The sequence below is a fragment of the Pan paniscus genome, chromosome 19, assembly GCF_029289425.2.
Source record: "Pan paniscus chromosome 19, NHGRI_mPanPan1-v2.0_pri, whole genome shotgun sequence".
NCBI classification, from domain to species: Eukaryota; Metazoa; Chordata; class Mammalia; order Primates; family Hominidae; genus Pan; species Pan paniscus.
The window spans coordinates 25,975,797-26,000,734 of NC_073268.2; the positions used below are offsets into that span (position 1 = coordinate 25,975,797).

The window sequence follows — 24,938 nt, forward strand, 5'->3', positions numbered from 1 at the left end:
AATCTGTGGAATCTCCTTCCCTGGAGTTTTTTTTTTTGTTTTTGGGGGTTTTTTTGAGACAGAGTCTCACTCTGTTGCCCAGGCTAGAGTGCAGTGGTGCAATGTTGGCTCACTGCAACCTCCACCTCCCAGGTTCAAGCAATTCTCCTGCCTCAGCCTCCCAAGTAGCAGGGACTAGAGATGCGCACCAGTACACCTGGCTAATTTTTGTATTTTCAGTACAGACAGCGTTTCATCACGTTGGCCAGGCTGGTCTCAAACTCCTGACTTCAAGTGATCCACCCGCCTTGGCCTCCCAAAGTGCTGGGATTACAGGCATGAGCCACCGCGCCCAGCCTCCCTGGAGTTTTTATAGAATGTTACAGGTAACCAGCTGTTTTTAAATAATTTAGGCTAGCCCTCTTCCTACTCTGCAATTTACAGATGAAGATATAATCTTATCACACAGCACCAGACAAAGGTAAAGAAGGTTATATTAGTCAGGCTCAGTGGCTCACGCCTGTAATCCCAGCACTTTGGGAGGCTGACGAGGGTGGATTACCTGAGGTGGGGAGTTTGAGACCAGCCTGACAAACATGGAGAAACCCCGTCTCTACTAAAAATACAAAATTAGCCAGGCGTGGTGGCGCGTGCCTGTAATCCCAGCTACTCTGGAGGCTAAGGCAGGAGAATCTCTTGAACCTGACAGGCGGAGGTTGAGGTGAGCCGAGATCAGGCCATTGCACTCCAGCCTGGGCAACAAAAGTGGAATTCTGTCTCTAAAAAAAGAAAAGAAAAGAAAATTATATTAAAGACTTTCATGACATAAAATAATAGTTGTATGCTTGTTTTATTAAGTAAAAATAATTGCAACAGATCTTGCCCATGCATGGCATTCACATTTGAAAGTCAATTTATATTTGAATCCTTGCAAAATTCTGAGGATCAACTAAAACACCAGTACCACCTAGATTTGGGTGGGTATATGTATGTATGTGTGTGAATGTTCCCAAGCCAACTAATTCATCAAAGTGGAGATTCCACTGTTACTGCCTTCAAAGACCTCACAACCTAACAGGAAAACTAAGTCTTGTGCATAATTAACCACAATTCAAGGTGAAATAAAGTGCCCAGAGAGAAGTACCAGCAAAGAATGAATGAAGAGTTCAAAAGAGGAAAAACGTTGTCTCATTACAGGGATATTAAAAGATTTCGGATTCCTCAAGGAGGTAGCCTGTGAAATGGCCTAAGTTACTATGTCTCAAACTTTACTGTGGATCCTATTCAAATGCAGATTCCCATTCACTAGCTTTGAGATGGTGTCTGAGAGTCTTCATTTCTAACAAGCTCTCAGTTAGGTTGTTGGTCCAGGAACCTCTCTTTCAGAAGCAAATGCCGAAGGATATTTTAGGATGGGAAAAGGTGAAAGCGGGAAGAAGTGGTAACTCACGCCTGTAATGCCAGCACTTCAGGAGGACAAGACAGGCAGACTCTTGAGACCAGGAGTTCGAGACCACCCTGGGCAACATAGAGAGACTTCGTCTCTAAAAAAATAGAAAAATTACCTGGATGTGGTGGTACACACCTGTAGTCTCAGCTACTTGGGAGGCTGAAGCAGTAGGATTGCTTGAGCCCAGGGGGGTTGCAGTGAGCCATGATTGTGCCACTGTGCTCCAGCCTGGCACAGAAGGAGATCCTGTCTATAAAAAAAAAAAAGGTAGAGTTGGAAGAGACAGCTTTCTGAGCAGAGAAATCAGCATGAACAAAGCCACCAGGGATGATAATGGGGGCTTCAGATTAAGGAGATAGGCTGGAGACCTAAAAATGCAGCCACATTGAGGCAGGCATTGAAGAACAAGCTTATATTTAATCAGAGGCATTGAAAGCTCTGGGGCAAGGGAATGATATGATCAGTAAGTAAAGCCCTTACATAAATCCCTGTTAATAAAACAAGCTTAATAAATCAACAAATATGTGAAGTTAGCTAATTCTGAGCCCATCAGCAAATATTTCTTCAATCTTCATCTGCTGTTTATGAATACAGAATTACAGGGCTGGGCACAGTGGCTCAGGGGCCAGGTGTGGTGGCTCATGCCTGTAATCCCAGCACTTTGGGAGGCTGAGGCGGGCAGATCACCTGAGGTCGGGAGTTCGAGACCAGCCTGGTCAATATGGTGAAACCCCGTCTCTACTAAAAATACAAAAATCAGCTGGGCATGGTGGCAGGCACCTGTTGTCCCAGCTACTTGGGAGGCTGGGGCAGGAGAATCGCTTGAACCCAGGAGACGGAGGTTGCAGTGAGCCGAGATCGTGCCACTGCACTCCAGCCTGGGTGACAGAGCGAGACTCTGTCTCAAAAGAAAAAAGAAGACTTAGAAGGGGCCTGAGCAAGCAGGGGACCCTGATGTTTCCATAGCCTCACAGTAGATCCATCTCTGTACCTGGCATTCTTTTCTATGTGAAGAATACAAAAGAGATATAAGGCATCTCAAGGGGTTTACAGCATCACTTAGGCAAGAAGGCACACTTATTGATGCAGGGTGTGAATCTTAAAGTGGAACCCGGAGGGAGATTTAGAAAGCAGGGAAGTCATTTTTAATGGGAGTTTTAGCACAAAGAGGTAGGGATAAATCTGTTAAGGAGGAGGTACCGCCTCCACCCCTGCTGGAGTAGCGGATTTGGGAAGGAGGGGTTACATTTTATTCAAGTTGGGTGCTCTGAGCATGAGCCATTGAAAGGCCAAAACTGTATTTATCCTGAGCTACCACTAGGCCAGGCAGAAAATAGGCGTGGCTTGAACGTAACAAATGGATGAATGAATAGGTGAACAACAGATCATAGAGGACGCTGATGAAACAGCAGAGAGATTTGAGTTTCAGGTGGTTGGCAAGGCAAAGTTACTATGGGTTATTGAAATAGGAAATGACAAGGTGGACCTGCAGTGCTTGTACCTAAATTGGATTGCCAAATCCAGCAGACACCTGCAATGCTCATGTAACAGACACCTTGCTCAACTGGGTGGCACTTGTCACAGAGGGCTACTCCTCATTCTTGAAGCACCGATGCTTCAGGATTCTGTGACCCCAGACTCTCCTGGTTTTCTCCAGTTTACTTTGCTAGATACTCCTTTTCAATCTCCTTTAAGATCTTGCCCTCCTTTTCCCAATGTCTGAGTGTCAATATTCCTCTAATGCTTACAATTATATTCCTCTAATCCTTAAATGTATATCTCCAGCCCAGACATTTTCCTCCAAAAGCACTCTGATTTTTAAATTCAACTGCCTCCTTAACATGACATCTTCACTTGGATGCCTCAGAGAAATCTCAAATTTACCACTTGGAAAATTAATTATCCACTAGAATTCTCTTAATTCTCCACTAGTTGGCCCGGCGAGGTAGCTCACGCCTGTAATCTCAGCACTTCACTGAGGTGAGAGGATTGCTAGAGGCCAGGAGTTTGAGGTTATAGTAACCTGTGATTGCACCATTGTACTCCAGCCTGGGCAACAGAGTGAGACCTTGTTCCGAAAAGAAAAACATAAGGCTGGGCACAGTGGCTCATGCCTGTCATCCTAGCACTTTGGGAGGCAGAGGTGGGCAGATCACCTGAGGTTGGGAGTTCAAGACCAGCCTGACCAACATGGAGAAACCCCGTCTCTACTAAAAATACAAAATTAGCCAGGCATGGTGGCGCATGCCTGTAATCCCACCTACTGGAGAGGCTGAGGCAGGAGAATCGCTTGAACCTGGGAGGCAGAAGTTGCAGTGAGCTGAGATCGCACCATTGCACTCCAGCCTGGGCAACAAGAGTGAAACTCCGTCAAAAAAAAAAAAAAAGAAGAAGAAAGAAAAGAAAAGACAAAACTCCACTAGAAAAACTCCTCACTTGCATATCTCAGTAAATGGGATTAACTTCTACCCATTTATTGAAGTCAGAAACCTGGGAATTATTCCTGTCTCCTTCCTTTCCCTTCCTTCCACCCATATCTAATCCGTTAGGTAAATTCAGTTACTTCTACCACCAAAATATATCTCAAACCCATCCCTCAGAGCCACCATTCTAGTCCTGCAACATCCTAACAGATCTTACCCTCCACTCCTAGCCTCATTTATTCTCCACATAAAAGCCAGAGCAATCTTTTAATGATGTAAATCAGATCATAGCACTCTCTGCTTAAAACTCTTCAAGGACTTCCCATGACACTTCCCATGACACTTTGAGTAAAAGCTAAATTCTCACCACTAAGGATCCTTGTTTCCATTATGTGCGTCTGGCCCACTGCCAACGGGATGATACTTGGTCAAGGACCTCTAATCAATGTTGGAGACAGGGGGAAAAAAAAGAATTGTCTGCAGCTGGGCACGGTAGCGCACGCCTGTAATCCCAGCACTTTGGCAGGCTGAGGTGGGTGGATCACCTGAGGTCAGGAGTTCAAGACCAGCCTGGCCAACATGGTGAAACCCCATCTCTACTAAAAAACACAAAAAAATTAGCTGGGCATGGTGGTGGGTGCCTGTAATCCCAGCTACCTGGGAGGCTGAGGCAGGAGAATCACTTGAATCTGGGAGGTGGAGGTTGCAGTGAGCCAAGATCACACCACTGCACTCCAGCCCGGGAAACAGGGGCAGACTTCATCTCAAAAAAAAAAAAAAAAGAAGAAGAATTGGCTGCAAAAGGATACAAAGCCAGGGCTGGGCCCGGTGGCTCACACCTTTAATCCCAACACTTTGGGAGGCAGGCAGATCGCTTGAGCCTCGGAGTTTAAGACCAGCCTGGGCAACATAGCGAAACCCCATCTCTGCTAAAAATACAATGGTGGTGCCCACCTGTGGTCCCAGCTACTGAGTGGCTGAAGCAAGATAATCAATTCAACCCGGGAGGCAGAGGCTGCAGTGAGCCGAGATCGTGCCACTGCACTCCAGCCTGGGCGACTGAGCAAGACTCTGTCTCAAAAAAAAAAAAAAAAAAAAAAAAAATGGCCAGGAGTGGTGGCTCACACCTGTAATCCCAGCACTTTGCAGTGCTGAGGTACGCAGGTCACCTGAGGTCAGGAAAAAAAAAGATACAAAGCCAAACGGATGAATATATGTGACTATATAAAATAACAGCATGCCAACTAATCCTAAATTTCCACTCAGTCTTTATGTAGTTCCTTATATATTTTGTGTTGGGTATAATGTAGAATTGATCTACAAAAGTAGAATCTTTCCCCCATTCCCTCTTCCCTCAGCCCTTCTCCTGACTGGCTCCTTCTCCTCCATCAGTTCTCAAATCGTCATATCAAAGGGACCTTGAGGATCAGTCTATCTAAAGTAGCTCTCCGCCAACACACACACACCCTATCATTCTGTCTTATTTCCTCTGTCACGCTGCTCTCACTGGAACTGCTCTCAACATCTGTAGATGCTCTGTCTGTTCATTCTATCTTCCCCATTAGGCTAATAAACTCCATTAAAGCAGGAAACGTATCTGTCTTGTTCTCTATTCCATCCTTAGGGCCTACTCCTGTGCCCGGCCCAGAGCAGGCTTCAATAAATAGTTACAGAATGAATGAAGAAATGAATGAATGAGAATTTAATCTTCTAGCCAGGAAGGCCTAGCTAGAAAGATTTGTCTTGATTCCATCTTGAGAGGATGGAGACACATCTTCCTTTGATTCCAGACAGATTTATTATTTATGTGTTTATTTAGAGACCCGGAGCAGGGTTATGGCTGGGGGTGGGGGTCTCCCTATGTTGCCCAGGCTGGTCTCAAACTCCTGGACTCAAGGGAGCCTCCCGCCTCGGCCTCCCAAAGTGTTGGGATTACAGGCGTGAGCCACCGCACCGGCAAGACAGATTTAAAAAGGAATGTCTGGAGGTTTTTTTTCCACCAAAAGGTTTGATGAAACCCCTTGTAACTTGCCCTACTGGAGTTAGTGGGGGTGGGAGGAACTCAAAAATTGTCTCAAAACTAGGTGAAGGGAAAGGCAGTGGAGCAGAGACGTGGCTCGCCGCGTTCAGGATCTTGGGCTACACCCTCCCCTTCCCCACACCACAACGGCTCCAGCCCCTTCTTGTCTTCAGCTTGGAGCGAAGGGTGGCTGAGGCCTGAGTTTGGGCTCCAGGAACCTCGCCCTTGTTAGTTATTCATGAGAAGGAGGGCACCATGGGAGCTGGCTCTCTTGCTATTCATAAAGCGGGGCGGGGGGAGGGGGGGGAAACTTCCTTCCCGCTAGGGCTTCTGGGAAGATCTACAATATTCATGAGGGAGGCGGGCACTACGAGAGCTGAGGCTGCTTGCTATTCATGAGGGGGCGGGCCTCCTTCCCGCGGGGGCTCTTGGGAAGATTCTACACTATTCTAGAGGCCGCGGGGACGCCTGGTGGGTAGGACTGCAGCTCCGGAGCCTACGGGAGTGTGACCGTCTCGCCTCCTGGCGGGAAGCTCTTGAGGAGATATTTTCTTTTCTAAACACTAAGAAATTTGAGGATGGTGGGGCAAAACGACTAACTCCCACTTTCCTGTGACTCTGTAGCCGGAAAAACTGTCAAAATCTGTGGTAAAAGAGGGGTTTTTTCCCCAGTATTTTATTGCGATAATTTCATCTTTCATGGACTGAAGGGAGCGAAACATGTACCCCGTGTGGTCTGATTCTCCTGTTGACCAGTTTGTCCTTTAGGCTTCCCTAGTTTGCGGCTTTGGAGATGTTTGGGGGCAGCTGCCCGACAGATGGGGTGGGGCCCTTACAAGAGTTTTATGTTAAAACAGACATCCCTGTGAATGTAGTTTTTATCTTAAAGGTGTGGGGGGCGGGGAGGTTCATCCAGTTGAACCCTCAAAACCTTTCACGCGCGGTCAAAATTAGTGGGATAGAACAGGGGGCATGAAACATCATTTTATTATTATTATTTGGGGCTGTGATTCTTATTCGCTGGAGGGGTGAGCGGAAACCAGAAATAATTTAGGATTATACCTTTAGAATTTTCACAAAAGCTTGCTTTTTCCCTACGAAACGTCCAGCTCTGAGTGAGGAAAATAAGGAACTATAAGTGGAGACTTGAGTTTTAAAAGAATTTGGGCTTATCATTTTTAAATTTTTATTTATATTTATTTTAAACATGTATATAGTTCATAGTTGACACAGTGAAGTCCCCGCCTGGTGACTGACAGTCTTTGAAGAGCCCACGGGCCCAAGCCCCACTGTCCACATTTCTCAGAGAAACAGGAAGAAGCCAAGGTCGGATTTATGCTATTGTAATAAAAATGCTTTAAAACACCTACTGTGTTGGCCGGGTGCGGTGGCTCACGCCTGTAATCCCAGCACTTTGGGAGGCCGGGGCAGGCGGATCACGAGGTCAGGAAATCGAGACCAGGCTGGCTAACGCGGTGAAACCCCGTCTCTACTGAAAATACAGAAATTAGCTGGGCGTGGGGGCGGGCACCTGTAATCCCAGCTACTAGGGAGGCTGAGGCAGGAGAATCGCTTGAACCCGGGAGGCGGAGCTTGCAGTGAGCCGAGATCGCGCCACTGCACTCCAGCCCAGGAGACTGTGCGAAACTCCATCTCAAACAAACAAACAAAACGCCTACTGTGAAAAGTTAAGGTTACAAACAGCCTTATGGATTAAACAAATTAAGATTATTTTACTTGGTGGAATGACACATAGCCATTAAAATATGATTACTTGTAGAAGGTTATTAGCATGGAAAGAGAATTCATTGAAAAAAGCAGATTACAAAGTAGTATATATAGTGATCCCTCTTTTTTGTTAAAAAGAAATATATGTATGTAAAAGTCTGAAATTATATAAACCAAAGTGTTTATAAGTGAACTTAATTTTTTTCTTCTTGTTTAGCTGTATTGTGTAAAGTTGTTATTTGTGTAATTTTTTTTTTTTTTTTTTTTTGAGGCAGATTCTTGCTCTGTCACCCAGGCTGGAGTGCAGTGGTGCGATCTCGCCTCACTGCAACCTCCGCCTCCCGGGTTCAAGCGATTCTCCTGCCTCAGCCTCCAGAGTAGCTGGGACTACAGTCACGTGCCACGATGCCCGGCTAATTTTTTTTTTTTTTTTTTTTAAATAGAGAAGGGGTTTCACCGTGTTAGCCAGGATGGTCTCGATCTCCTGACCTCGTGATCCACCGGCCTCAGCCTCCCAAAGTGCTGAGATTAAGGCGTGAGTCACCATGCCCGGCCTATTTGTGTAATTTTAATGATAATTTTAAAATACCTCCTAATTTAAGTGTTCACTGAATACTGACCCCAATCGCTGTGGTATGGTTTCAAAGGGGTTCAGAGTGTACTTTTCACTAAACACTAAATTTCTTTGTTATGTTTTCAAATGTGTAACCAATTTTAAATTGATGTAAGTTGATATGTAACATTTCAAGATGTATAAGTAACAATGTTACTTTAGCAATTTGTAGAAAGGAGAAAATGCATTTTGGCCAGATACAATTATATATCTTTGATGAAAATGCCTTAGTTGTTACTTCAGAAACAAGGAGCCTTCGATTGGAGTTGTAATTATGCGTATATGTATATGTATACACAAAAGACATTGTTTTCTGAATTAGAACAATAGAGTGACACAAAGTCGCTGTGTGGTACACATGTTTAAATAATTATTTAGTGTAATGGGCGGGCGTGGTGGCTTTCGCCTGTAATCCCAGCACTTTGGGAGGCTGAGGCTGGTGGCTCACCTGAGGTCAGCAGTTCCAGACCAGCCTGACCAACATGGTGAAACCCCGTCTCTACTAAAAATACAGAAATTAGCTGAGTGTGGTAGCACATGCCTGTAATCCCAGCTACTAGTGGTGGCACGTGCCTGTAATCCCAGCTACTTGGGAGGCTGAGGCAGGAGAATCACTTGAACCTGGGAGGCGGAGGTTGCAGTGAGCTGAGATGGCGTCGCGCCACTGCACTCCAGCCCGGGCAGTAGAGCGATAATCCGTCTAAAAAAAAAAAATTATTTAGTGTAAGTAAATAATCAGTGATTTTAATAAGTTGCATTTAATGAGTTTAAGAAATATTTGTCTTTGAAATCAAGATGCATAGGCCCTTTCTAAGATTCATCAGTGACTATTATTATTATTGTTAGTTTTTGTTTGTTTGTTTGTTTTTCGAGACCAAGTCTCACTATGTTGCCCCAGGCTGGAGTGCAATGACATGATCTCAGCTCACTGCAGCCTCCGCCTCCCAGGTTCAAGCGATTCTTGTGCCTCAGCCTTCAGATTAGCTGGGCTCACAGCAACCTCCGCCTCCCAGGTTCCAGCAATTCTCCTGCCTCAGTCTCCCAAGTAGCTGGGATTACAGGTGCACACTGCCATCCCTGGCTAATTTTTGTATTTTTTGTAGAGACGGGGTTTCGCTATGTTGGCCAGGCTGGTCTCGAACTCCTGACCTCAGGTGATCCACCCACCTTGGCTTCCCAAAGTGCTGGGATTACAGGAATGAGCCACTGGGCCCGGCCTAATTTTTGTATTTTTAGTAGAGACGGGGTTTCACCATGTTGGCCAGGCTGGTCTCAAACTCCTGACCCCAGGTGTTCCACCCACCTCCGCCTCCCAAAGTGCTGAGATTACATGGGTGAGTCACGTCACTCAGCCAGTGGCTATTATTAACAGAAGGTGGAATTGAGGGAAGAATTATTACTATTCATGTATTTATTCTAGTCTTATTAACACACAGTGGCTTGTGCCTATAATCCCAGCATTTTGGGAGGCTGAGGTGGGAGGATCACTTGAGCTCAGGAGTTCAAGACCAGGTTGGGCAACACAGGCAGACACTGCCTCCACAAAAACAAATTTTTTTTTTTTACTTTAGCTGGGCATGGTGGCTCTGTGCCTGTAGTCCCAGCGACTCAGGAGGCTGAGACAGGAGGATTGTTTGAGCCCAGGAGTTCAAGGCTGCAATGAGCTATCATCATGCCACTGCACTCCAGCCTGGGCAACAGAGCAAGACCTTGACAAAAAAACAAAAACAAACAAACAAACAAAAAAAAACAACAACAACAACAACAAAAACCAACAAAGAAAAGAAGAAAGACTTTAATTCACTGCTTATTTGAGTATTATACAGCACATAATTGGTAATAGTAATGCCACCTACTTTTTTGTGTTGGGATTACAGACGTGAGCTACCACACCCAGCCTATATTCTTTTAAAAAGTCAAAATATTAATGTAGCTTTAAAATTTCATAGTAATGTTTTTCTATTTATTTAAAACTGAGTACTGACTTTTTTTGTTCGAAACAATAAAAAAAGAGATGAAAATAGAGACTTTAAAACTATTTAAATTTTAGCTGTAATAAAGTAAGTGGGGCCAGGCTCAGTGGTTCATGCCTGTAATCCCAGCACTTTGGGAGGTTGAGGAGGGCAGATCACCTGAGGTCAGGAGTTTGAGACCTTCCTGGCCAACATGGCGAAACCCCGTCTCTACTAAAAATACAGAATTAGCTGGGCATGGTGGCACATGACTGTAATCCCAGCTACTCAGGAGGCTGAGGCAGAAGAACCACTTGAACTCGGGAGGTGGAGGTTGCAGTGAGCCAAGATTACGCCATTGCACTCCAGCCTGGGCAACAGAGCAAGACTCCGTCTCAAAAAAAAACCAAAAATCTTTTGTAAATACGGAGAAACAGCTATTGCATATCATACTATCAACCTCTTCGTTTAAAAAAAATCTCTTTCTTGCTTTAATTTCCTTTCTTTCTTGTCTCTTGTACTTTGTTTTTCTGACCAGGATAAATTTATGAGACAAGAAGAAGAATGGCATCCAGAATAAATACAAATTTCACTTTGATTCCCAACCAGAAACTTAGACGTAGTAATCGTCAAAGCAGCTGTTATTCCAAGACCCTTGGCTCAGGCTTTCAACCCATATCAACATTTGGAAATTTTAAAGCCTTACCATTGGAAATATTCCAGATAATTTTAAAATATTTGTCAGGTGAGGTTTGGGAACTTATGAATAGCCTACACAAGACACTAGAGTATTTTAATTTTTCCCAAGAACTAGTTTGTCATCTTGGGCCATGCTAAAATGTTAATGACATTCATGTTAAGTTTAAGTGTTTATTTTCTAAAGTTTCATTATTGTCAGGTAAGGAGTACAATGAGAAAGCACAATACTTAAATTATTATTATTATTATTGTTATTATTATTATTATTATTATTATTATTTTGAGATGGAGTTTTGCTCTTGTTGCCCAAGCTGAAGTGCAGTGGCGTAATCTCGGCTCACCGCAACCTCCACTTCCCGGGTTCAAGCTATTTTCCTGCCTCAGCCTCCTGAGTAGCTGGCATGCGCCACCATGCCAGGCTAATTTTGTATTTTTAGTAGAAATGGAGTCTGTCCATGTTGATCAGTCTGGTCTTGACCTCAGGTGATCTGTCCGCCTTGGCCTCCCAAACTACTGGGATTACAGGCATGAGTCACTGCACCTAGCCCTAAATTAATTTTTTTAAATCTTCCTTTGAACACAGCAGTACTTAAACTCTTGAAAACATGCCTGTAATTATGACATAGTACCTTGATTGGTAAATCCAAACATGTCTCTAATTCATTGAGAACCAGATTTTAAACAATTTTAAGGTTTTTCCCTTTTTTCCCAAAGGGATGATGATGGTGATAGTGATGATGATTGAGTTAACCTGTAAGTTAATAGACTGTGTTAATAGTGATGTTCTTGCATTTAAGCCATTGATACATACACATATATATTTCTTTTGGTAGTGAAGGATATCAGCATGCTAAGCATGGTGTCCAAAACAGTCAGCCAACACATTATTAATTATATCTCAACCTCATCAGGAAGCAAAAGACTTTTACTACAGGACTTTCATAACCTTGAGCTGCCTGACAGGAGACAAGACTCTGCTATACTGGAGCACTACAGATCTCTAGGTAACTTATGTAATGAGAATTGCAACAAGTAAAGAACTGTGCTTAATTAAGAGAAACTTAGTATACAATTCTGTAAGGCCAGTAGGAAATGGAATATATTCCAAAATATGCCTGTTTCTATGATGTTTTTACTCTTTAGTGTGAGAACACTCCCTTAACCAGTTATCTTTAAAGGTGAGAAAATGCATTTTGATGTAAAGTGTCAATTCTTGAGATTTCATATAGATATAACATCACCGATGCTTAACGTCTAGTGGCTTATCAGTTTAGGAAATTGATGTATTTTTTATGCGTCACTTCCTGTGGATCAAGTGAGTTTTCTCTCTTTATCTCTTTTCCCTTTCAACCATAATCTAGTCCTTTAAAATAGAAATTTAAACACATTATTATGGAAGACTATTTATCCTCTCAGCAGAAACTACGGTTTTTTAAGTACATTTACTATTAAGTGGCTAAGCTATAATTAAACTGACCTTATCAAAGCAAATTCTGTATAATCTTTCTTCCTTAATTTGTAATCATTTATGCCTTTTACTCCATTCATTGATTTCATTGTCCCAGAGAGTGCTGAAGTAAAATTCTAATTTTGACTTGACTTAATAACACCGATTTAATTATGAAACCACTTTATAATTCATCAAAGCATGGCAATAAAACCAAATGTCAAGATGGTGTGATTTAAATAAAGGCATAACAGTAAGTTAAGTTAATACTGCCTTTTAGTAGCCCAAGGATGCTTAGATTTAAGATATTAAGAATGTGGATATGTAAATACATCAAAATGTATTTGATGATTACCTGTTTATTTAATAAGACCAAATGAAAGAAAAGTATCTGATCTGATTACAGTGTTGTTGGTTTCAGTATTTATGATTAGGCTTAGTAAAGCCTGTAACAGAAAATGGAAACTACTTTTTCCTACTTCTCATTATAAATATAATTTTTCGGCTGGCTGTGGTGGTTCACACCTGTAATCTCAGCACTTTGAGAGGCCGAGGCAGGCAGATCACCTGAGGTCAGGAGTTCAAGACTACTCTGGCCAACATGGTGAAACCCTGTCTCTACTCAAGATACAAAAATTAGCCGGGCATGGTGGCACATGCCTGTATTCTCAGCTACTCAGGAGGCGGAGGCAGGAGAATTGCTTGAACCCAGGAGATGGAGGTTGCAGTGAGCCGAGGTCACGCCACTGCACTCCAGCCTAGGTGACAAAGCGAAACTCCATGTCAAAAAAAAAAAAAGAGAAAGAATTATTTTTAATTCATCATTAGTTGTAGAGGAAGTGGTACCTGGGTAATACAGTAGAGCTTATACTTTGGTTTTGATCTGAAAGAAATTTTTCTCCCTGATCAAGTCTCAATTGCTTAAACTAACAAAAACACTAAGACAATTATATGTATAATTCAGTAAAAAGTACAAATATGTATTGATCTTAATTGCTTTTTTAAATGGTTTTATTCATGTAAGGATTTCAACTTTCTATTTAATTTTGATGCAAACACTTGGTTTATGACTAATTCTTTAAGTAAATGTTTGATATACTTACCATTTTCTCATGTCGTCATTCTTACCTGATCTATTATTGTTTTCACTGTTTTTTTTTTGAGATGGGATCTTGCAGTATTGCCCAGGCTGGCCCGTACTCCTGGGCACAATCGATCCTCCTGCCTCAGCCTCCTGAGTATCTGAAACTACAGGCATGTGTGACTGCATCCAGCCTTATTTTCAGACATTAAAATAAGATTTTCAGAATGCTGTGCTTTGGGCCGGGCGCAGTGGCTCATGCCTGTAATCCCAGCACTTTGGAAAGCTGAGGTGGGAGGATCGCTTGAGCCCAGGAGTTCAAGACCAGCCTGGGTAACATAGGGAGATCCCCATTTATACAAAAAATTAAAAAATTATCTGGGCATGGCGGCCCAGCTGAAAGCTGAAAAAAGTCATGAGGTTCAGGCATATATTTTCCTACCATATATCTTATTTTTAGTTTGAGGACATTTGCCCTCATAGGAATGTTAACAGTGTATTGCCATTTTAGGAAAATAGAATGTTTAAAGTTAGAGGAAACAAATTAGAGGACAAAACCTGTTATCCCAGCTACTCAGGATGCTGAGGTGGGAGGGTTACTTGAGCCGCAGAGGTTGAGGCTGAAGTGAGTCAATTGTGAAAATGCACTCCGGCCTTGGCAACAGAGTGAGACCCTGTCTCATATTCATACACACAAACACACACACACACACACACACAATGCTTTGAAGAATAATTTTCTTTTTTTTTTTTTTTTTTTTTTGAGGCAGAGTCTCACTCTGTTGCCCAGACTGGAGTGCAATGGCACAGCCTCGGCTCACTGCAACCTCTGCCTCCTGGGTTCAAGCAATTCTCATGCCTCAGCATCTCCAGTAACTGGGATTACAGGCATGCACCACCATGTCTAGCTAATTTTTGTATTAGTAGAGACAGGGTTTCACTATGTTGGCCAGGCTGGTCTCGAACTCCTGTCCTCAAGTGATCTGCCCTCCTCAGCCTCCCAAAGTGCTGGGATTACAGGAGTGAGCCACTGTACTCGGCCAATTATAAATTTTAATTTGTTTCTTCATATAAAACAGAGCAGATGGCCAATGTGGAAAGAACATTACATCTGACTCTATTTAGGGAAGAACTTTAAAAAAGTTAGTCTCTAAAGGGTATAGCAGAGCACCTGTGGTTTTTTTTTTTTTTTAAACAGCCAGTATTGGGTTTTATGGTAAGTTGTAATCCTTAAAAATAGGAGTTTTATATTAGGCAATCAGCATACCAAAATAAGGCTGGATGCAGTCACACGTGCCTGTAGTCCCAGATACTCAGGAGGCTGAGGCAGGAGGATCAATTGTGCCCAGGAGTAGAATTCTAAGAATTAATGCCTGGAATTCCTTAGTTATGATATGCTGTGAAACTGGATACCAATGTATGAAGGGAAAGAACTCAGCTTAAAAACCAAACACTGAAAAATGTCTTTTTTTCCCCTTAGTTGTCAAGTATGAAAAATGTCTTTTTATATACAAAAATAAAGAGGGTTTTTGTTTAAAACAATTCTGTTCATGTGTTACTCAAACATAGCAACTTCTAAAAATAAATTAGACTCCTGTAGATTCTTCAGAATTATATAAAGTAATTATAATATGTAAAAAAGTAAATACAAAGAAGATGAAAGCTGAAAAAAGTCATGAGGTTCAGGTATGTATTTTCCTACCATATATCTTATTTTTAGTTTGAGGACATTTGCCCTCATAGGAATGTTAACAATGTATGGCCATTTTAGGAAAATAGAACGTTTAAAGTTAGAGGAAACAAATCATACACTTCCTGTCACTGTAGCTCAAGTTACACATCTCACTGAGAAATTGAGGAGTTTTTTTTTTTCTTTTTAAAGTATCTGTACACAAAATCCTATACATTCTTAACATGCAAGTCCCATAAAAGGATATCTTAGAAGGAAGAGATGGGTATTTCATCCTAACTGGATACTTTCTGTGGGGAAAAAAAAAAATCTAGCTTCTGAAATTTTAAGTACTTATGACTTAAATTTTTGTATTTGGAGAGAAGGATACACAACCTGTTTTCTCGGCCCAACGCAATTTATTCCCAGTGCTTTGGGAGGTCAAGGTGGAAGGATTGCTTGAGCCCAGGAATTCGAGACCAGCCTGGGCAACAAAGCAAGACCCTGTCTCTACAAAAAAAAAATGTTTTTTAAAAATTGGCTGGGCTTGGGCCAGGCATGGTGGTTCACACCTGTAATCCCAGAACTTTGGGAGGCCGAGGCAGGCGGATCATGAGGTCAAGAGATCGAGACCATCCTGGCCAACATGGTGAAACCTTGTCACTAAAAATACATAAATTAGCTGGGCGTGGCGGTGTGCACTTGTAGTCCCAGCTACTCGGGAGGCTGAGGCAGGAGAATCACTTGAACCTGGGAGGTGGAGGTTGCAGTGAGCGGAGATCACGCCACTGCACTTCATCCTGGTGACAGAACGAGACCCTTTATCAAGAAAAATAAAATTAGCTGGGCTTGGTGGCACACACGAGGATCACTGGAGCCCACAAGGTCGAGACTGCAGTGAGCCATGATGGCGTGCCACTGCACTTCAGCCTGGGCGACAGAGTAAGACCTTGTCTCAAAAAAAAAAAAAAAAAAAATCGGTTTTCTCATTCTTTCCATGTTTTAGATTAACAACTCTTAAAACATTTTCCTTTGTGGACATGAGGTTAATTTCAAGAGATATTGAAATCTGTTTTCTGTGGAATAAAGACAAAATAAAATTTCTCTAGTGTGTCTTTGTCTTATTGTATCTTTTATACTCTATGTATTTTTCCATGTGTCCTATAGTAGCAATTTAACAATTTTTTGCAAGATTTTATGTCAAGGCCTCTTAGATGAGCATCAGAGTCACTTGGTAAATACCATAAATGGAAAGTGTTTTGCACCCTTCCTCCCAAACTTTCTCTTAGAAATCATATCAACTCATAGTCCACTGTGATATACCATACTTGACTTTCAGGAAACATTATTCTGTTCTCTATTGATGTTCTTAATTGTATTGTTGTCATTTTTTCTTATGTCTCTTTACTTTCTTAGGTCTACTGTTTAAAAGATGCACATTGCTGCTACCCACCAAGGAAAGGCTAAAATACATTCACAAGATACTCACAGAAGTAAGATCATACTTCTAAATTAGTTTACAATCTTGATTTCCAGTAAAGATATTTTATTATTATCTTATGCTCATTTTACTCTATATTAGAATTTCATGAATTAGCACTAAAAAATTGATTTATTATAATCTAATACTTTACCAAGTACTTCGAGATTATATAATGTCAAAATGTAGTAATCTTTCACTTGTTATAAAACAATTTTCATATATAACTAAGCACATCATTCAAGTTTATTAGGTTTGTCAGAGTATAAAGTATATTTTACACCACATACAAATCCTAAGGAAGTTTTAAAGTAGTGATTTAGATATTGTATTAAAGTGAAATAATTTCTGAATTTTGAAATTTTATTGTTTAAATGTGTAGAAACATAGGAAAGTATTTTTAATATATAAAATGACAAACATTTTATGATAATAGACTTGGAAATGTGTATTAATATGTTTGGGCATAGTCTTTTTATAAGACTCAATTTTATATACAAATCCAAGCATATGTCCAACTCTTGATAGTTCAGTTCTACACTCAGTGGTATCTGCTGTTTCTGATACACTGACTTTTTCTTTTTTTTTTTTTTTTTTGTTGAGACGGAGTCTCGCTCTTGTCACCCAGGTTGGAGTGCAGCAGCATGATCTTGGCTCACTGCAACCTCCACCTCCTGGGTTCAAGCTATTCTCCTGTTTCAGTCTCCTGAGTAGCTGGGATTACAGGCACCCACCACCACACCTGGCTAAGTTTTGTACTTTTAGTAGAGATGAGGTTTTGCCCTGTTGAACAGTCTGGTCTCGAACTCCTGACCTCAGGTGATCTGCCCACCTTGGCCTCCCAAAGTGCTGGGATTACAGGCATGAGCCACCTTGCCCGGCCAATTTTTTCATGTCAGCATTTGCATTGAGTTTTGGTCTATATTATTATAGCAGCTTCCCAGATGACCTTTCTGTCATCCAATTCATTACTCCCGAAACCGCTCTGTATGCTGAATCAAGATTACTCTTCCTAAAGCATGACATTCATAAATAAAACTTTTTTTTTTTGAGATGGAGTCTCGCTCTGTCCTCCAGGCTGGAGTGCAGTGGCGCGATCTCGGCTCACTGCAAGCTCCACCTCCCAGGTTCACGCCATTCTCCTGCCTCAGCCTCCTGAGTAGCTGGGATTACAGGCATGTGCCACCACACCCGGCTAATTTTTGTTTTTTTTTTTTTTTCGGAGATGGAGTCTCGCTCTGCTGCCTAGGCTGGAGTGCAGTGGCACGATCTCAGCTCGCTGTAACCTCCGCCTCCCAGATTCAAGCAATTCTCCTGCCTCAGCCTTCCAAGTAGCTAGGATTACAGGCGTGTGCCACCACGCCCAGCAAATTTTTGTATTCTTAGTAGAGACGGGGTTTCACCATGTTGGTCAGGCTGATCTCGAACTCCTGACCTCGTGATCCGCCCACCTCGGCCTCCCAAAGTGCTGGGATTACAGGTGTGAAACCCCGTCTCTACTAAACCGGCAAAAGGTTTTATACAAGAAGTTATAAAACATGGTGAAACCCCGTCTCTACTAAAAGTACAAAAATTAGCCAGGCCTGGTGGTGTCTGTAATTCCAGCTACTTGGCAGGCTAAGGCATGAGAATCACTTGAACCCAGGAGGCAGAGGCTTCAGTGAGCCAAAGTCATGCCACTGCACTCCAGCCTGGGTGACAGAGCAAGACTCCATCATAAAAAATAAAAATAAAAAATTATTATTATTAAGTAAATTGTGAACTCCTTGAGAGTAGAGACTTTTTTTTTTTTTTTTTTGAGATGGAATCTTGCTCTGTCACCCAGGCTGGAGTGCCATGGCGCGGTCTCGACTCACTGCCAGCTCCGCCTCCTGGGTTCATGCCATTCTCCTGCCTCAGCCTCCTGAGTAGCTGGGACTACAGGTGCCCACCACCACACCCGGCTAATTTTTGTGTATTTTTAGTAGAGACGGAGCTTCACCATGTTAGCCAGGATGGTCTCGATCTCCTGACCTCGTGATCTGCCCACCTCGGCCTCCCAAAGTGCTGGGATTACAGGCATGAGCCACCGCGCGCAGCCGAGACTTTTATACTACTTTTATAATCCCCACCTATGTAACCAATGTTGATCAGAATAGATGCTGAAAAAATTCTTGCTTATTTCCATTAAATTTGAATGTCAAACCATTGTTCCACCATTGTCAAACTATAGTTTCACTGACAAGGAGGTATTAACATTGTTTTCTCTACAGGTTTCCTGCTTTAAATTCAATGGCTGTGCAGCTCCTATGCAGTGTTTAGGATTAACATGTTATGGCATGTTTTTACAGGTACATTTTTTTTAATCAGAGAAGAAAAGGGATACCTTTGGAACTGATAACAAATAGAATATCCAATATCTCTTTTCATAGGTTAATAAAGTTATAATAATCTTAAAAAGAGCAAAATAAAATAAAGATTTGAGAATGTATTAATCTAATAGTGTTTGCTATCTCAGATTTTTGTTTTGAGTTTCTCAGTGGTAAAAAATGTTTGACATTTATTTATCCCCCAAACCATTCTATATGCTGAATGAAGGTTACTCCTCCTGAATAATTGGTGTCCTCAAAGTTTCTACTAGTTGAAAAGATTAGAAATATTATGAGGTGGTGTGTGTGCATGCGTGTATCTGTATCTATATAATGAGTTTAGTCTTGGGCTGGTTATTTAAGGTGTGATATTAGTAATCAGTTGTATTATTTCAAGAACATTTTGACTAATCTTTTATTGTAAACAAAGAAGATAATAACTAGCGTTTATTCATCTTACTATGTGCCAAACACTGTTCTAAGCAGTTTGCATGTATTGACTAATTTATTTTTATTTATTTATTTATTTATTTTTTGAGACGGAGTCTTACTCTGTCACCCAGGCTGGAGTGCAATGGCATGATCTCGGCTCACTGCAACCTCCACCTCCTAAGTTCAAGCGATTCTCCTGCCTCAGCCTCCTGAGTAGCTGAGATTACAGGTGCCCGCCACCACGCCTGGCTAATTATTTGTTTGTATTTTTAGTAGAGACAGGGTTTCACCATGTTGGTCAGGCTGGTCTCGAACTCCTGACCTCAAGCAATCCAACCACCTCGGCCTCCCAAAGTGCTGAGATTACAGGCGTGAGCAACCACACCCAACAACATGTATTAACTAATTTAAATTTACAACAACCTTGTGAGGCAGGCACTGCACCCGTAAGAATCTTGCTGTGCTCAGCCTACCAGCCACCAACTCCTACTCACCCAGATTCCAGGGGTCTAAGCCCTCCTACTAGTCTTCTTCCAAGACAGATTTTTGTTATTTAATTTTGTTTTTTACTTATTTCTTTCTTTCTTTGGGACATGTAATACCTATGTATGTATTCTTGTACAATTCCAAGGGTAGAAAATGTATAAAGTAAAAAGTTAGTCTCTCTCCTTGTCCACTGAGTTTCCTTCACCAGAAATAATCAGTTTTCAGTTTCTTGTATGTCCTTCCACAGGGAATAAGATTAGTTTTTATTAATTAATTAATTTATTTTTGAGGCAGAGTCTCACTCTGTCACCCAGGCTGGAGTGCAGTGGCACGCTCTCGGCTCACTGCAGCCTCCACCTTCCAGGTTCAAGCAATTCTCCTGCCTCAGCCTCCCAAGTAGCTGGGATTACAGGTATGCGCTACCACACCCAGCTAATTTTTGTATTTTTAGTAGAGACGAGGTTTCGCCATGTTGGTCAGGCTGGTCTCAAACTCCTGACCTCAGGTGATCTGCCCGCCTCAGCCTCCCAAAGTGCTGGGATTACAGACATTAGCCACCACGACTGGCCAGATTAATTTTTTTTTTCTTTTTTTGAGATGGAGTCTTGCTCTGTCACCCAGGCTGGAGTGCAGTGGCGTGATTTCAGCTCACTGCAACCTCAGCCTCCCAGGTTCAAGTGATTCTTCTGCCTCAGCCTCCCAAGTAGCTAGGATTACAGGGGCTGCCACCACACCTAGCTAGTGTGTGTGTGTGTGTGTGTGTGTGTGTGTGTGTGTGGTTTTTTTTTAGTAGAGACAGGGTTTCACCATGTTGGCCAGGCTGGTTTCAAACTCCTGACCTCAAGTGATCCACTTGCCTCGGCCTCCCAAAGTGCTAGGATTACAGGCATGAGCTGCTGTGCCCAGCTAATGAAAGTGTTTTGTTTGTTCACATTCAAAAGTCATAAATAGCCAGGCATAGTTGCTCACACCTGTAATTCCAGCACTTTGGGAGGCTGATGCAGGCCGATCACCTGAGGTCAGGAGTTCAAGACTAGTCTGGCCAACATGACAAAACCCCATCTCTACCAAAAAAAAAAAAAAAAAAAAAAGTCATAAATAAATGCTCAGAATTGTCACATTGAAATTGGATCATTCTCATTTATAAGCAATATCATAAATGACAACTGGGGGAGGTCAAAGGGGTTCTACTCTAGTCTTAAAGCCACAGCATGGTTGTAAGTGAAATATCTAAACTGTGTTCAGCGTTTTAGTTACTTGCCTCACATTGTCAAAGTTCAGGATTCAGTACCATTTAAACCTTCTCAAACAAACATATAAAAAAGTTCTCTCCGTTGCATTCCAGCCTGGGCAACATAGTGAGATTGAATCTCAAAAAAAAAAAAAGTTCTCTGAAAAGACACTTCCTTTCCAACCAAAAAGAAACTGGATTTTGGAGCTTTCCAAGTTTTGTTTATGTAAATTTGTTATTAATTTGATTGTTCCATAATGGGTAAAAATTGCACATCACCTTGATCATATGCTAAAAACAGTTACACTCATAAGGCAGTAGTGACTTGTGTTGTTTTTGTTTTGTTTTGTTTTTGAGACAGAGTTTCTGTCTGTTGCCCAGGTTGGAGTGCAGTGGCGCAATCTTGGCTCACCGCAACCTCCACTCAGGGATCAAGTGATTCTCCTGTCAGCCTCTCAAGTAGCTGGAACTACATGTGCGTGCCACCGCGCCCAGCTAATTTTTTGTATTTTTAGTAGGGACGGGGTTTCACCATGTTAGCCAGGATGGTCTCAATCTCCTGACCTCGTGATCTGCACACCTTGGCCTCCCAAAGTACTGAGATTACAGGTGTGAGCCACCGCACCTGGCGTGTTTTGTTTTTTGTGACAGAGCTTTGCTCTTGTCGCCCAGGCTGGAGTGCAATGGCATGATCTTGTCTCACTGCAACCTCCACCTCCCAGGTTCACGCAATTCTGACTCAGCCTCTCGAGTAGCTGGGATTACAGGTGCCCACCACCACACCTGGCTAATTTTTGTACTTTTAGTAGAGACAAGGTTTTACTATGTTGTCCAGGCTGGTCTCAAACTCCTGACTGCAGGTGATCCACCCACCTTGGCCTCCCAAAGTGTTGGGATTACAGGCGTGAGCCACCATGCCTGGTGTGACTTATGTTTTGACTTGATAGTCTGAATATCCACAATGTTTTCTTTATTTTCCTCAGACCTTAACAGCAGGTTGGGATGAACTTGAGTGCCATCGCGTTTATAATTTCTTATGCGAACTGACTAATCTCTGCCGCAAGATGCAAATGGCTGTCTGCAGCAAACCAGGTAAAAAACTATAATTTGCATATAATATACAGAGATTAAAATAGAAAAAATAAACAGAGTTTTAAAAATGTAATTAAAAGTAATTTGGGCCAGGTGTAGTGGCTCATGCCTAAAATCCCAGCACTTTGGGAAGCCAAGGTGGGAGGATCACTTGAGTCCAGAAGTTCAAGAGCAGCCTAGGCAACATAGCGAGACCTTGTCTCTACAAAAAATAAAAAATTATCCAGGCATGGTGGTGTGTGCCTGTGGTCCCAGCTACTCAGGAGGCTGAGGTGAAAGGATCACTTGACCCTGGGAGGTAGAGGCTGCAGAGAGCTGTGATCGCACCACCGCACTCAACCTGAGCAACAGAGTGTGACCCTGTCTCGATAAATAAAAAAATAAATAGTGGGCCAGGTGCCGTAGCTCACAGCTGCAATCCCAACACTTTGGGACGCCAAGGCAGAAAGATCCTTGAGGCCAGGAGTTCAAGACCAGCCTGAGCAATGTAACAGACCTCGTCTCTACAAAAAATTAGCCAGCCATGATGGCATGTACTTGTAGTCTCAGCTGCTCAGGAGGCTGAGGTGGGAGGATAGCTTGAGCCCACTAGACTGAGGCTGTAGTGAGCCAAGATCAAGTAACTGCACTCCAGCCTAGGCAACAGAGACCCCTTTTCAAAAAAAATAAAAATAAAATAAATTGTGGCATACATATACAGTAAAAGGACAAAGAAATGTAAGGGAATGATAAATATCGAATAAGACGGTGGGGCAAAAAGCAGTATGAGATTGGAGAAAGAAGGCTTCAACTGTATTGATGATATTTTATTCCTTAAGCCAGCTGGTAGATACAAAGGGGCTCATTATAGCATCCTGTAAACCTCTCTATATACCAGAAATATTTCATATTTTTAAATTATAGAACCTTATATCGAGCTGTTTCCCTCTGAGAAACTCCCACAATATGCACAAGGAGACATGCATATGAATGGTCATTGCAGGCAGAGGGCAGTGGCTCATGCTTGTAATCTCAGCACTTTAGGAGGCCGAAGTGGGAGGATTACTTGAGCCTAGGAGTTAGAGACCAGCCTGGGCGACATAGCAAGATCCTGATCTCCAAAAAAAAAAAAAAAAATTAGGCGGGCATGATCCAGTCACTGCACTCCAGCCTGGGTGACAGAGGAGGCCCTCCGTCTCAGAAAAAAAAACAAAACAAACAAAAAAGACCAGGTGAATGGATAAACAAAATATGGTATATGCTGCAACATGGATGAACCTTGAAAACATTATGCTAAGTGAGAGAAGCCAGGAACACAGGGACAAATATTACATGATTCTACTTACATGAGATACCTAGAACGGGCAAATTCATAGAGACAGAAAGTAGATTTGAGGTTACCAGGAGCTGAGGGGAGGGGGGAGTGGGGAGTTACTGCTTAATGGTTACAGAGTTTGTGTTTGAGATGATGAAAAACTTTTGGAAATAGTGTGGTGGTTGAACAACAGTGTAAATATAAATGATACCACTGAATTGCATACTTAAAAATGGTTAGAATGGCAAATTTTATGTGATCTATATTTTACCACAATATAAGAAATTTAATAATATACTATAAACCATTGAATTGCACACTTTAAATGGTTGAATTGTATGGTATATAAATTATATTTCAATAAAGCTGTCATAAGAAAACAGTGATAGACTGGGCAAGGTGGCTCACACCTGTAATCCCAGCTACTCAGGAGGCTGAAGTGGATCACTTGAGCCCCTGAAGGTTGAGGCTGCAGTGAGCCATGACTGCTCTACAGTATTCTAGCATGGGCAATGGAGTGAGACACTGTCTCAGAAAAGCAAAGAAATAGTAATATACCATTTCACATTCCATTAGGATGGCTAGAATCAGAAAGTTCGATTTAAATAATAAGTGTTAGTGAGAATGTGACAACAATCCTCATATATTGCTGGCGGGAAAGTAAAATGGTGCAGTCAGTTTGCAAAATAGTCTGACAGTTTCTCAGATGATTAAACATAGAGTTATATGATCCATCAATTTCACTTCTAGGTATATAGCCCCAGGAGAAATGAAAACATGACCACACAGAAACTTGTGCATGAATGGTTTTGTTGTTGTTGTTGTTATTGTTGTTTTGTTTTGTTTTGTTTTGTTTTGAGACAGGGTCTGGCTCTATCACCCAGGCTGAAATGCAGAGGTATGGTCTCAGCTCACTGCAACCTCCACTTCCTGGGCTCAAGCAATCCTCCAACCTCAGCCTCCCGAGTAGCTGGGACTACAGGCACATACCACTATGCCCAGCTACTTTTTCTGGTATTTTTTATAGAGATGGGGTTTCACCATGTTGTCCAGCCTGGTCTCAAACTCCTGGGCTCAAGTGATCTGCCTGTCTCAGCCTCCCAAAGTGCTGGAATTACAGGCATGAGCCACCATGCCTGGCCTACATGAATGTTAATAGCAGCATTATTCATAGTAGCCAAAAGATGGAAACAACTCAGATGTCCATCAATGGGTCAATAGATAAACAAAATGTAGTAGTACATCCATACCATAGAATATTATTTGGCCATTAAAAAGAATGAAGTGCTGTGGGGGTTGAGGGAAGGAGAACATCAGGAAGAATAGCTAATGGATGCTGGGCTTAATATCTAGGTGATGGGGGCATGGGGGCAAGGGAAGGGATAATATTAGGAGAAATACCTAATGTAGATGGTGGGTTGATAGATGCAGCAAACCACCATGGCACATGTATACCTATGTAACAAACCTGCACGTTCTGCCCATGTATCCCAGAACTTAAAGTATAATAAAAA

General features: G+C 42.2%; 1 protein-coding gene across 7 annotated transcripts in view; it reads left to right on the forward strand.

The window, feature by feature from the left end:
* The first annotated feature begins 6,290 nt into the window (after positions 1-6,290).
* FBXO47 (F-box protein 47) overlaps positions 6,291-24,938 on the forward strand; it is a 34,871-nt gene continuing 16,223 nt past the window's right edge. For 2 of the 7 annotated variants that reach the window (XM_063599108.1, XM_063599106.1), the window contains exons 1-7: positions 6,314-6,347; positions 8,044-8,135; positions 10,704-10,910; positions 11,698-11,868; positions 16,478-16,554; positions 18,794-18,871; positions 22,022-22,130. In XM_063599108.1, the coding sequence (XP_063455178.1) occupies positions 10,730-10,910; positions 11,698-11,868; positions 16,478-16,554; positions 18,794-18,871; positions 22,022-22,130 (616 nt within the window). In that variant the 5' untranslated portion in view covers positions 6,314-6,347; positions 8,044-8,135; positions 10,704-10,729. Of the gene's footprint in view, positions 6,521-7,089; positions 8,136-10,703; positions 10,911-11,697; positions 11,869-16,477; positions 16,555-18,793; positions 18,872-22,021; positions 22,131-24,938 lie in introns of all 7 variants that reach the window. The other 5 variants (XM_055101892.2, XM_055101896.2, XM_063599107.1 and 2 more) reach the window with 4 other exon arrangements.